The sequence below is a fragment of the Balaenoptera acutorostrata genome, chromosome 7 (genome assembly GCF_949987535.1).
Source record: "Balaenoptera acutorostrata chromosome 7, mBalAcu1.1, whole genome shotgun sequence".
Lineage (NCBI taxonomy): Eukaryota > Metazoa > Chordata > Mammalia > Artiodactyla > Balaenopteridae > Balaenoptera > Balaenoptera acutorostrata.
The window spans coordinates 62,896,082-62,910,932 of record NC_080070.1 but is presented as its reverse complement, the minus strand read 5'-3'; the positions used below and the strand labels follow the sequence as shown (position 1 = coordinate 62,910,932).

General features: G+C 40.6%; 2 protein-coding genes across 3 annotated transcripts in view; one reads left to right on the top strand and one right to left on the bottom strand.

The window, feature by feature from the left end:
- The window catches only part of COL28A1 (collagen type XXVIII alpha 1 chain), a 151,406-nt gene extending 146,025 nt beyond the window's left edge, over positions 1–5,381 (top strand). Inside the window, 1 exon segment of the mRNA XM_028164369.2 lies at positions 5,067–5,381. Within this exon segment, the coding sequence (XP_028020170.2) occupies positions 5,067–5,381 (315 nt within the window).
- MIOS (meiosis regulator for oocyte development) overlaps positions 1–14,851 on the bottom strand; it is a 237,064-nt gene that overhangs the window by 208,501 nt on the left and 13,712 nt on the right. The window lies entirely within an intron of this gene.

The window sequence follows — 14,851 nt, the reverse complement described above, 5'->3', positions numbered from 1 at the left end:
GTGCGAGGGCTTTCTCCAGTTGCGGCAAGCGGGGGCCACTCTTCATCGCGGTGCGGGGACCGCTCTTCATCGCGGTGCGCGGGCCTTTCTCTATCGCGGCCCCTCCCGTCGCGGGGCACAGGCTCCAGACGCGCAGGCTCAGCAATTGTGGCTCACGGGCCCAGCTGCTCCGTGGCATGTGGGATCTTCCCAGACCAGGGCTCGAACCCGTGTCCCCTGCATTAGCAGGCAGATTCTCAACCACTGCGCCACCAGGGAAGCCCGAATCACCTGTTTCTTAAGGTTTCCATGTCCTCATTTGTAAAATAAGGGATTATTACCAGAAGATTCTTCCTTTTGTAAAAGTATGTGATTAGAACAGTCAAAAACCTTTACTGGGCAATGCCAGAATGGAGGACGTTATACTAATGTATGAGAGGGTTTAAACGGAATAAAATCTTGCAGTTTCCCTCTAGGAAAGCTGCAGGCGATCAGGGGAGGTGCAGCCCAAACTCAAGGTGTTCCTGACAGTCCTCAGCAACCTTAAATGCAAATGGAGAGCATTCAGCTTAAGTGCTTGAGCGCTGAGAGACCTGGCAAAGAAGTGTTATCATCTGGGAAGCGGCAATCAAGGTCAGAACCTGCGAAGCCAGGCACCTTGAAGGCCCTGGCAGTGCCCCAGCTGGCAGGAGCAGAATCCCCACAGCTGACTGGGAGAAACGTGGCCCTGCAGTGCTGGGAAAAGCTAAGTCTGAGCACATGGGCTAATACTCATGATCATCAGCACTCATCCAGGGAAGACGGGAGCTCAAGTTTAAAGAGCTTGTCTGCAATATATGCAAGGTTCTGGGTAATGAGTTATGAGGAAAATGTTCGGAAATCAGAAACCAAAGGACCTTCTAGAACTGTGTGGCACCTATTTAGTTATCCTCCTTTAAGTCATACACTCACGTTCTTGGATGCTGCTTGAAATCTGTTTTCTCCCCTTAAAGATCTGCTCTAAGGCTAGAAGGGACTGAGCATAACACATCTGCCTGTCCGGCTGCACGGAACAGCCCGGCCTCCAGATGTCGGCCCCTCATGGCCCGGCTCCTCTGCTGTGTTTTACTGTGTGAGCCCTGCTCGGAGCTGGGGCCATTCGTCTCCTCCAAGGCAGGCCAGTGTGGGGGGAGCAGAAGTGTGCAGAGCTGATAGGCAGCCTGTTGTGTTTAGGTTTAAGATTTATTAAAAAACAACAACAACAACAACAAAAAAACAGAGAACGCATATAGCAAACACTGGAGTGCCCACCACCCAGCCATAACTGGTGTTTCCCTCTGTTCATCACTGGTTGCTTCAGATAAACTTAGAGTCCTTGCTGTTCTCCTTCAGAGTCTCTTCCTCCTCCTCCTCCTCTCTCCAGAAGCAGCCACTATCATGAATTCGGTGTGTATTCTGCCAGTAAAGTTTGGGGTGGCTTATATCCCACTTTCAGTGTTGGAAGGTATGTTAGGGGCTAATCTTTTCCTATTTTAAAATGATGACATTAAAGCCTAGAGGAGAGAATTCTCTGGGAGTCCAGTGGTTAGGACTGCTCACTGCTTCCACTTCAGGAGGCATAGGTTCGATCGCTGGTCTGGGAACTAATATTCCGCATGCCGTGTGGCATGGCCAATAAAATAATAAAGCCTAGAGGAATTGAATAATGAATCCAAAGTGTCCCCCTATCCCCCTCTCTCTCCCCCTTTCTGTCTTTCTCTCTGACCCATTCTGAATTTACCCAGTGGCAAATATTTCCTCCTCCACGCTATAAAGATTTTAAATAAAGAAGAAAAGGCAGGAAGGAAGAAGAAAAAGCGCGAGAGAGAAATGTGGCATGGCTTAATGTGTCTTATCAGGAAAGTGATATTTACACATGTGAAACCAGAAATGATCGAGAGGATAGGCTTCCAGGTTAACTTCTGCATGGTCAGGGCCAAGCACGGAGCAGCAGAGGTACAATGCCCCTTCTGGAAGGGGGGCCTTAGTACTGACTGGGTCCCTGGGGAAGGTTCTGCTGCTGGGGACGAACTTTTCCTGGGCGGTGGTGGGAGGACTGACTTTGAGAGCCAGAGGCAGCGTGAGGAAGAGGAAGGAATGAAAGCGTAGCAGGCTGTGCTGGGAGGAGTGGGACGCGGGGTTACAAACGTGGGGAGGAAGCAGACTGGTGGGGCTATAGGTAGATCACTTGGAGGACTTTTGACCCATCAAACTTGATCTCTTTTTCCAATCATAATGTCTCAAAAATGGTGATAGCTTAAGGGAAGACACTTACTGGTGAAAGTACACATTGGTAAAACTTTGTCTCACAAGGCTCAAATATGTGTGTTCTTTGACCAGAATGAGCAATGTGGTTTCTACAGAAAAAAAAAAAAAGCAAGTAAATTAAATGTTAAAAAGCGCTATTGTAGTTATGTATATTCTGTGTTCAAAATGGTGTTACAGAGTCACAGTAAAATATATGGAAACATATTAAATTAAAAAAACCCAGAAAACCAAACATACAGTATATATTTTGTTAAAAAATATATATGCATATAGAAAAAAGACTGGGGAAAAAACCACCTGAGTATCAACAACAATTATTTCTGGGAGGTGGAATCACTTGTGATTTCTAGTTTCTTCCTGTTGCTTGTTCAGATTTTGTAAATTCCCTTCAATGAACATGTTTGCTTTTGTAATAAGAAAATTATAAAAATGGCAAACTATAATATATAATATAATTATGTATTATGTAAACTATACATAATATAATTATATATTTGCTTAAATAAACTGAAATCTCATGGAGCCAAAAGATAAAATTATTCTCATTTATGAAAAAAAAATATTTCACTTGTTCTAGAACCTGAGGTGTAATGTTCTAGTAGTCAAAATTCCCAAATAGGGCTTCCCTGGTGGCGCAGTGGTTAAGAATCCGCCTGCCAATGCAGGGGACACGGGTTCGAGCCCTGGTCCGGGAAGATCCTACATGCCACGGAGCAATTAAGCCCGTGCACCACAACTACTGAGCCCATGTGCCATAACTACTGAAGCCCACGCGCCTAGAGCCTGCACTCCACAACAAGAGAAGCCACCGCAATGAGAAGCCCGCGCACCGCAATGAAGAGCAGCCCCCGCTTGCCACAACTAGAGAAAGCCTGCGCATGGCAACAAAGACCAAACAGAGCCATAAATAAATAAATAAATAAATTTATTTTTAAAAAAATTCCCAAATAATGACGTGATTGAGAAAGAAAACATACACTCCTAAACTTACAAGAGGTAAAGAATGACTTATGAGACCTTAAGACTTGAACAAGATGGTTATTTAGAGGCTGAGTTAATGCCTTTAAGAGAACCATGCTGCCCAGTGAACTTCTGCAAAGGAACATTCTCACCTGACAGTATATCTCAAGTGTAGCCATAACGCCTGTTGTCTTTTTTATGTTTGATAAGCTGCTCCTCAGTCAAGCTTTTCTTTTAACTTATTTTTTGCTTAAAATGAAATATGAGCAAGCAAAATAACAAAACAAAACAGTATTTCTTTCCTGAAAAGGACATTGCTAATTTTGCCACTAACTTACCAATAATTTGGGGGAAGCTTTAGATTATTAATTATTAATTATTTGGAGCTTCAGATTCCTCCATAGAAAATGAAGTACTGATAAATGTTTCCTCTAAACTTAAAATTCTGTAGTTCTATGAATATAACAAAATTCATATTCAAATCATCATCTGTATATACAGGATCATTCTGAAAGAAAGAGGAATGCCAACTGACCCACAGGTCTACCTCTATTTGTACCAAAAGATGTGTTTGGGGTTAATGAAACATCACTACTGTATTTGAATTGAGTGCCGTTTGTATAGGCTGATAACCAGACCAGTCCCAATGGAAATATTTGCTCTGATAATCATTTAATTATTGTAAAAATATACATAGATGAGTAATAGAGTTAGCTAGCTCTTCCACATTGTGTGTGTGTGTGTGTGTGTGTGTGTGTGTGTGTGTGTGTGTACAGAATCAAAAGCAGTGGAACAGTTTAGATGGCAGAGAGCAGCTAATGATGACAGCTGGCTTTGGTCATAAGATGACAGGAACCACAGGTGAGGAAGCATCAAAAATGACTTTACCTAGTTCACAGATTTGCCTATTTAAATAAATAAACAAAAGCAAACAAACAAGAGAGGGCCTTGCGAGGATAAATGACCACCCTGTGCTAGGACTGAAATGAATTATCGATTCAACCTCATGTAGCTGGGGTCCAAGGAAAAAGAAAAAGAACTTAATTGGACCCATGAAAGATTGTCCTAGCTCCTGGCAACTGTAGTCAAGAATAACTGATGTGACTTTTTTTTAAGTTTTTAAGCAAAACACATTTTCTTCCTTGTTTCATTACATATCATAAATTTAGATGAAACTTGGAAATCTTAGTTCAGAAAACTTGCTTTTGATATTATAATCCTTTATCCCTTAGCTAGCATACATTTCTCAGAACTTCTTAGAAGCTAAGCATCCTGCAGCATTTGACATTTGCTGGGGTCCAGATAATAGGATGAGATGAGAAGTGACTGCTATTGTTTTTATTTTAACAGTATCATTGTCCTCTGTCACTTCAATTCCCAATCTCAACATTGGTGGAGTTCATGGTAGATATTTTGGAATATATTGTTAAGTTCTCTCGTTTTAGAAAACAGAGAGGAAAAGGCCATTAAAAAAAAAAAAGGTCAAAGAAATTATTGGTTATTTTCCCTCCTCATACAACTGACTAAGAAAAGGATGAAGATGAACTCCTCCCAAACTCACATCTTTTGTACCCTGCAGGTAGATCTCTCTGAAGGCCCAGCACAACAGCATTTGTGCCTGGCAGTGGGAAAAATGTGTGTGACCACGAGGTGGTCAGAAAATCCATAACTTAGGTATTCAGGAACGTCTGACATAGGGGAGAGGCATCGTTTCGTGAGCTTTTATTGAAATAATTAATATTGAAGAATTGGGGAGAAACTTTTCTTTAAGTGTTCCCCAAAGCAAAGTAGCTTTTTTGACTTGATATCACCAGATTCAAAACTGTGAATTTTTTGTATAGGTCAGTGTCTCTGGAGCCCAGGACAAAGAGAATGAGCCTTCAGAGCCCACCTGGGCTGCCAGCCTTGCTGCCACTCCATCATCTGAGGCTGCCACCACCCAGGGGCCATTGCTCAGGTCCCCTGAGGATCAGGCAGAGGGTCTGGAAACCAGAGCTCAAAGTCCCATTTTGAACTCAGAGCGAGAAAAGTTTGTGCACGAAAGTAAGAGATTTCTGCCCATCAGCTGTTGTATCTATAATATCAAGAAGGCACAGAAAGGATGGTCTCTAAAATCTCATCCAGAGAGAACATGTTTTGACTCTAAACAGGGGTGACAAAAGACACTTTTCATTTTATTATATATAGAATTAGAAAACTGGCTGGTTGTTGGAACAAATTCGGTCAATCAAAAAATTTAAAGCTCTTATAGTGTTTATTGTTATTTTAAAATTTGAAAGCCTTTAGAGAGGATATTGCTCTCATGTTTGCAGTAGCTCTTACCACTCCCTATTGTCTTACATGAAGCCTTCACACATGTAGACATTTGAATTTTTGACCCCTGGTTGGAAGAAAGAAAAAGAAGCTAGAATCTAGATTCCAATTCATCAGCATATTTTCTATGGAGTTAACATCTATAGAAATTAATCATTACATACACATTTGTGAAGAACATGCAAGAGAGAAAACATCCTTGCTCAAAAGCAGCTTAGATTGGCTTGACAACAATATACATTATTCAGTTATTGTTTTTAAAGAGTGGAGGTAGCGAGAAACCACTTGCTCCCTTCCATTTGGCCGAAAAGGTAAATTTAGAGGTCAGTTTTAGCAAATAAGTGAATTGAGACATACTCCAAATCTGGGGAAATGATTATGGTAGATGGAGAAAGGGCTTATTTTGCTATTGAGAAATGAAGCTTATGGCACGTAAACTGTCACACAGAACACAAGTGTCAGGCAGCAAGTATCTATTTGGTCTTTTTTGGGAATTTTCTCACCTTGGTATAAGTTCCTCAGTAAGAAATAATAATCAAGGCACTAAGGACAAACATGAAATAAAAAGGGATTTAACAAATAGCTTTATTGTTGTAACTCTAATTAGCTTCATTTTTTATTTTTTTGGATAGTGGAAGTGTTTCTGAAACATATTTGTAAACTGACATTAGAAGGTCATGTTTTTATTGTCCTGTAAAAGCTGATCTTTTGGGCTTCCCTGGTGGTGCAGTGGTTAAGAATCCACCCGCTAATGCAGGGGACACAGGTTCGAGCCCTGGTCCGCGAAGATCCCACATGCTGTGGAGCAACTAAGCCTGGGCGCCACAACTACTGAGCCTGTGCTCTAGAGCCCTGAGCCACAACTACTGAGCCCACGTGCCACAACTACTGAAGCCCATGCACCTAGAGCCCATGCTCTGCAACAAGAGAAGCCACCACAATGAGAAGCCCAGGCACTGCAACGAAGAGTAGCCCCCGCTCGCCGCAACTAGAGAAAGCCGCACACAGCAACAAAGAACCAAAGCAGCCAAAAGTAAATAAATAAAATAAATAAATTTATTTTTAAAAAAGCTGATCTTTTTAAAAGAAAACTGTGATATAAAGAGAGCCCTTCATGGAGGCAGCCATTGTTGGCGTGTATTCAAGTGGCAGCCCACGACCACCTTGCTGCATGCCCCAGCCCAAGCCGAAGAAACATTCTGGCCCCACTCACTCCATGCTACAGCCTAGCACTAGATCTGGGGTGGCCACAAGTGAAACAAGTGAAAAGACAGGATCATGGGGTGCATCTGAGCCGAACTCTGTAAGCCCATGAGCCCTACTTGCTTCAGCACTCCCCTCCTTTGGGGGCAAAGATCCCAGAGTGAGGAGAAGGGAAAACACACACTTTAAGGGAGAAGAGTCAGCTCAAGCCTGACCCTCGGGGCTTCCACTCCAGCAACTTGGGAGCAGACCCAAGGGCGGTGACAACCACTGAGCAGAGAGGACGTCCTGCCTCACACACAGCTCCATCTCTAGCTCCTCCACCTCCAGCCCCATCCCCTACCAAGGTGACAGCTGCCAGCACACCCTGAGGAAAGACATGGCTGGCATCCACATCAAATCCAGCTCTCCCACCAAAGGCAGTGGGCACATGCACACAGCATAGGGACACTCCCACATAAGAACACCCCTTCCAAACCAAAATAGCTAACTGTTTCATCTAGGTTCATAGACACAGAGAAACTTAAGTGAAATGAAAAGGCAGAGGAACTACTCTCAACTGAAAGAGCAAAAGAGAAAACCCATGAAAAAACAATGAAACAGAAATAAGCAACTTACCAGATAAAGAATTCAAATCATTGGTAATAAAAATGCTAATTGAATTGGGAAGAGAAATGATCTAAACACAGATCATTTTAATAAGGAACTAGAAAATAGAAAGACCCAATCAAACATAGATAATTCAGTATCTGAGATAAAGAATACTCCAGAAGCAATGAATAGCAGAATAAATGACACAGACAGACACATAAGTGATCTGGAAGATAGAAGAATGGAAATCACTCAGTCAGAACAATAGAATGACAAAAAACAAAACAAAGCAAACAAACAAAAACAAGTGCAACATGCAAGATCTCTGGGGTAACATCAAACGTGCCTACATTTGTATCAAAAGGAGAAGACAGAGAGAAGGGAATCAAAAATGCATTTGATGAGATTATTGCTGAAAAATTCCCAAATCTGAAGAAGGAAACAGATATCCAGGTACAGGAAGCATAGAGGATCCCAAACGAGATGAACCCCAACAGACCCACACCAAGACGTATAATTAAAATAGCAAAAGTTAAAGAGAGAATTCTAAAGGCAGAAAGAAAAAAACAGAGAGTCATGTACAAGGGAATCTCCATAAGGCTATCAGCTGATTTCTCTGCAGAAAGTTAGCAGGCCAGAAGGGAGTGACATGATGTATTCAGACTGCTGAAAGGGAAAACCCACAACCTAGGATACTCTACCCAGCAAGATTATCATTTAGAATAGAAGGAGAGATAAAGAATTTCTCAGACAAGCAAAAACTAAAAGATTAAGCAATACTAAACCTACCCTAAAAGAAATGTTGAGATAAAGGAACCCAAGCATACTACAAAAGAAAATCATCAAACCACAATGGGAGAAACACAAATAAGAATAAATGATCAGAGAAGAACTATAAACACAACTGGAAAACAAAGAATAAAATGGCCATTTATGACAAACCCACATACTCAGTGGTGAAAATCTGGAAGCCTTTCCACTAAATTCAGGAACAAACAAGGATGCCCACTCTCACTGCTTCTATTTAACATAGTATTGGAAGTCCTAGCCACAGCAATCAGGCAAGAAAAAGAAATAAGGGTATCCAGTTGGAAGGGAAGAAGTAAAACTGTCAGTATTTGCAGATGACACAATACTCTATATAGAGAAACCTAAAGTCTCCACACAAAAACTATTAGAACTAATAAATACTTCCAGCAAGGTTACAGGATACAAGATTAATATATGGAAATCTGTTGTGAGTTTATATACTAATAATGAAATATCAGAATTTAAAGTAAAAAAAAAAATCTTGTTTAAAATCGCATCAAAAATATTACAGTACCTAAGAATAAACTTAACCAAGGATGTGAAAGTCCTGTACTCTGAAAACTATAAAACATGGATGAAGGAAATTGAAGATGATACAAAGAAATGGAAAGATATCTTTTGTTCTTGTATTGTTAAAATGGCCATGGTACCCAAAGCAATCTACAGATTTAATTCAATCCCTATCAAAATACTCATGATATTTTTCACAGAACTAAAACAAATAATCCGAGATTAACCAAGATGGCGGAGTAGAAGGACGTGCTCTCACTCCCTCTTGCGAGAGCACCAGAATCACAACTGGCTGCTGGACAATCATTGACAGGAAGACCCTGGACTTCACCAAGGAGGACACCCCACGTCCAAGGACAGAGGAGAAGCCACAGTGAGACGGTAGGAGGGGCTCAATCAGAGTAAAATCAAATCCCATAACTGCTGGGTGGGTGACTCACAGACTGGCGAACACTTATACCACAGAAGTCCACCCACTGGAGTGAAGGTTCTGAGCCCCACCTCAGGCTTCCCAACCTGGGGGTCCTGCAACGGGAGGAGGAATTCCTAGAGAATCAGACTTTGAAGTCTAGTGGGAATTGATTGCAGGACTGTGACAGGACTGGGGGAAACAGAGACCCCACTCTTGGAGGGCACACACAAAGTAATGTGTGCATCGGGACCCAGGGGAAGGAGCAGTGACCCTGGGGGAGACTGAACCAGACGTACCTGCTGGTGTTGGGGGGTCTCCTGCAGAGGCGAGTGGTGGCTCTGTTTCACCGTGGGGATAAGGACACTGGCAGCAGAGGTCCTGGGAAGTTCTCCTTGGCGTGAGCCCTCCCAGAGTCTGCCATTAACCCCACCAAAGAGCACGGGTAGGCTCCAGTGTTGGGTTGCCTCAGGCAAAATAACCAACAGGGAGGGAACCCAGCCCCACCCATCAACAGTCAAGTGGATTAAGGTTTTACTGGGCTCTGATCGCCACAGCAACAGGGAGGGAACCCAGCCCCACCCATCAACAGTCAAGTGGATTAAGGTTTTACTGAGCTCTGACCGCCACAGCAACAGTCAGCTCTACCCACCACCAGAGCCTCCCATCAAGCCTCTTAGATAGCCTCAACCACCAGAGGGCAGACAACAGAAGCAAGAAAAACTACAATCCTGCAGCCTGTGGACCAAAAACCACAGTTACAGAAAGACAGAGAAGATGAAAAGGCAGAGGGCTATGTACCAGATGAAGGAACAAGAAAAAACCCCAGAAAAACAACTAAATGAAGTGGAGATAGGCAACCTTCCAGAAAAAGAATTCAGAATAATGATAGTGAAGATGATCCAGGACCTCGGAATAAGAATGGAGGCAAAGATTGAGAAGATGCAAGAAATGATTAACAAAGACCTAGAAGAATTAAAGAACAAACAAACAGAGATGACCAATACAATAACTGAAATGAAAACTACACTAGAAGGAATCAATAGCAGAATAACTGAGGCAGAAGAACGGATAAGTGACCTGGAAGACAGAATGGTGGAATTCACTGCTGCGGAACAGACTAAAGAAAAAAGAATAAAAAGAAATGAAGACAGCCTAAGAGACCTCTGGGACAACATTAAACGCAACAACATTCGCATTATAGGGGTCCCAGAAGGAGAAGAGAGAGAGAAAGGACCAGAGAAAATATTTGAAGAGATTATAATCGAAAACTTCCCTAACATGGGAAAGGAAATAGCCACCCAAGTCCAGGAAGCGCAGAGAGTCCCATACAGAATAAACCCAAGGAGAAACACGCCGAGACACATAGTAATCAAAGTGGCAAAAATTAAAGACAAAGAAAAATTATTGAAAGCAGCAAGGGAAAAACGACAAATAACATACAAGGGAACCCCCATAAGGTTAACAGCTGATTTCTCAGCAGAAACTCTGCAAGCCAGAAGGGAGTGGCATGAAATACTTAAAGTGATGAAAGGGAAGAACCTACAACCAAGATTACTCTACCCAGCAAGGATCTCATTTAGATTTGATGGAGAAATCAAAAGCTTTACAGACAAGCAAAAGCTAAGAGAATTCAGCACCACCAAACCAGCTCTACAACAAATGCTAAAGGAACTTCTCTAAGTGGGAAACACAAGAGAAGAAAAGGACCTACAAAAACAAACCCAAAACAATTAAGAAAATGGTCATAGGAACATACATATCGATAATTACCTTAAACGTGAATGGATTAAATGCCCCAACCAAAAGACATAGACTGGCTGAATGGATACAAAAACAAGACCCATATATATGCTGTCTACAAGAGACCCACTTCAGACCTAGGGACACATACAGACTGAAAGTGAGGGGATGGAAAAAGATATTCCATGCAAATGGAAATCAAAAGAAAGCTGGAGTAGCTATACTCGTATCAGATAAAATAGACTTTAAAATAAAGAATGTTACAAGAGACAAGGAAGGACACTACATAATGATCCAGGGATCAATCCAAGAAGAAGATATAACAATTATAAATATATATGCACCCAACATAGGAGCACCTCAATACATAAGGCAACTGCTAACAGCTATAAAAGAGGAAATCGACAGTAACACAATAATAGTGGGGGACTTTAACACCTCACTTACACCAATGGACAGATCATCCAAAATGAAAATAAATAAGGAAACAGAAGCTTTAAATGACACAATAGACCAGATAGATTTAATTGATATATATAGGACATTCCATCCAAAAACGGCAGATTACACGTTCTTCTCAAGTGCACATGGAACATTCTCCAGGATAGATCACATCTTGGGTCACAAATCAAGCCTCAGTAAATTTAAGAAAATTGAAATCATATCAAGCATCTTTTCTGACCACAACGCTATGAGATTAGAAATGAATTACAGGGAAAAAAACGTAAAAAAGACAAACACATGGAGGCTAAACAATACGTTACTAAATAACCAAGAGATCACTGAAGAAATCAAACAGGAAATAAAAAAATACCTAGAGACAAATGACAATGAAAACACGACGACCCAAAACCTATGGGATGCAGCAAAAGCGGTTCTAAGAGGGAAGTTTATAGCTATACAAGCCTACCTAAAGAAACAAGAAAAATCTCAAGTAAACAATCTAACTTTACACCTAAAGAAACTAGAGAAAGAAGAACAAACAAAACCCAAAGTTAGCAGAAGGAAAGAAATCATAAAGATCAGAGCAGAAATAAATGAAATAGAAACAAAGAAAACAATAGCAAAGATCAATAAAACTAAAAGTTGGTTCTTTGAGAAGATAAACAAAATTGATAAGCCATTAGCCAGACTCATCAAGAAAAAGAGGGAGAGGACTCAAATCAATAAAATCAGAAATGAAAAAGGAGAAGTTACAACAGACACCGCAGAAATACAAAACATCCTAAGAGACTACTACAAGCAACTTTATGCCAATAAAATGGACAACCTGGAAGAAATGGACAAATTCTTAGAAAGGTATAACCTTCCAAGACTGAACCAGGAAGAAACAGAAAATATCAACAGACCAATCACAAGTAATGAAATTGAAACTGTGATTAAAAATCTTCCAACAAACAAAAGTCCAGGACCAGATGGCTTCACAGGTGAATTCTATCAAACATTTAGAGAAGAGCTAACACCCATCCTTCTCAAACTCTTCCAAAAAATTGCAGAGGAAGGAACTCTCCCAAACTCATTCTATGAGGCCACCATCACCCTGATACCAAAACCAGACAAAGACACTACAAAAAAAGAAAATTACAGACCAATATCACTGATGAATATAGATGCAAAAATCCTCAACAAAATACTAGCAAACAGAATCCAACAACACATTAAAAGGATCATACACCACGATCAAGTGGGATTTATCCCAGGGATGCAAGGATTCTTCAATATACGCAAATCAATCAATGTGATACACCATATTAACAAATTGAAGAATAAAAACCATATGATCATCTCAATAGATGCAGAAAAAGCTTTTGACAAAATTCAACACCCATTTATGATAAAAACTCTCCAGAAAGTGGGCATAGAGGGAACCTACCTCAACATAATAAAGGCCATATATGACAAACCCACAGCAAACATCATTCTCAATGGTGAAAAACTGAAAGCATTTCCTCTAAGATCAGGAACGAGACAAGGATGTCCACTCTCACCACTATTATTCAACATAGTTCTGGAAGTCCTAGCCACGGCAATCAGAGAAGAAAAAGAAATAAAAGGAATACAAATTGGAAAAGAAGAAGTAAAACTGTCACTGTTTGCGGATGACATGATACTATACATAGAGAATCCTAAAACTGCCACCAGAAAACTGCTAGAGCTAATTAATGAATATGGTAAAGTTGCAGGTTACAAAATTAATGCACAGAAATCTCTTGCATTCCTATACACTAATGATGAAAAATCTGAAAGAGAAATTATGGAAACACTCCCATTTACCATTGCAACAAAAAGAATAAAATACCTAGGAATAAACCTACCTAGGGAGACAAAAGACCTGTATGCAGAAAACTATAAGACACTGATGAAAGAAATTAAAGATGATACCAACAGATGGAGAGATATACCATGTTCTTGGATTGGAAGAATCAACATTGTGAAAATGAGTATACTACCCAAAGCAATCTACAGATTCAATGCAATCCCTATCAAATTATCAATGGCATTTTTTACGGAGCTAGAACAAATCATCTTAAAATTTGTATGGAGACACAAAAGACCCCGAATAGCCAAAGCAGTCTTGAGGCAAAAAAATGGAGCTGGAGGAATCAGACTCCCTGACTTCAGACTATACTACAAAGCTACAGTAATCAAGACAATATGGTACTGGCACAAAAACAGAAACATAGATCAATGGAACAAGATAGAAAGCCCAGAGATTAACCCACGCACCTATGGTCAACTAATCTATGACAAAGGAGGCAAAGATATACAATGGAGAAAAGACAGTCTCTTCAATAAGTGGTGCTGGGAAAACTGGACAGCCACATGTAAAAGAATGAAATTAGAATACTCCCTAACACCATACACAAAAATAAACTCAAAATGGATTAGAGACCTAAATATAAGACTGGACACTATAAAACTCTTAGAGGAAAACATAGGAAGAACACTCTTTGACATAAATCACAGCAAGATCTTTTTCGATCCACCTCCTAGAGTAATGGAAATAAAAACAAAAATAAACAAGTGGGACCTAATGAAACTTCAAAGCTTTTGCACAGCAAAGGAAACCATAAACAAGACGAAAAGACAACCCTCAGAATGGGAGAAAATATTTGCAAATGAATCAACGGACAAAGGATTAATCTCCAAAATATATAAACAGCTCATTCAGCTCAATATCAAAGAAACAAACACCCCAATCCAAAAATGGGCAGAAGACCTAAATAGACATTTCTCCAAAGAAGACATACAGACGGCCACGAAGCACATGAAAAGATGCTCAACATCACTAATTATTAGAGAAATGCAAATCAAAACTACAATGAGGTATCACCTCACTCCTGTTAGAATGGGCATCATCAGAAAATCTACAAACAACAAATGCTGGAGAGGGTGTGGAGAAAAGGGAACCCTCTTGCACTGTTGGTGGGAATGTAAATTGATACAGCCACTATGGAGAACAATATGGAGGTTCCTTAAAAAACTAAAAATAGAATTACCATATGACCCAGCAATCCCACTACTGGGCATATACCCAGAGAAAACCGTAATTCAAAAAGACACGTGCACCCGAATGTTCATTGCAGCACTATTTACAATAGCCAGGTCATGGAAGCAACCTAAATGCCCATCAACAGACGAATGGATAAAGAAGTTGTGGTACATATATACGATGGAATATTATTCAGCCATAAAAAGGAACGAAATTGAGTCATTTGTTGAGAAGTGGATGGATCTAGAGACTGTCATACAGAGTGAAGTAAGTCAGAAAGAGAAAAACAAATATCGTATGTTAATGCATGTATGTGGAACGTAGAAAAATGGTACAGATGAGCCAGTTTGCAGGGCAGAAGTTGAGACACAGATGTAGAGAATGGACATATGGACACCAAGGGGCGAAAACTACGATGAGGTGGGGATGGTGATGTGCTGAATTGGGCGATTGGGATTGACATGTATACACTGATGTGTATAAAACTGATGCCTAATAAGAACCTGCAGTATAAAAAAACAAACAAAACAACTAATACTAAACTTTCATTGGGT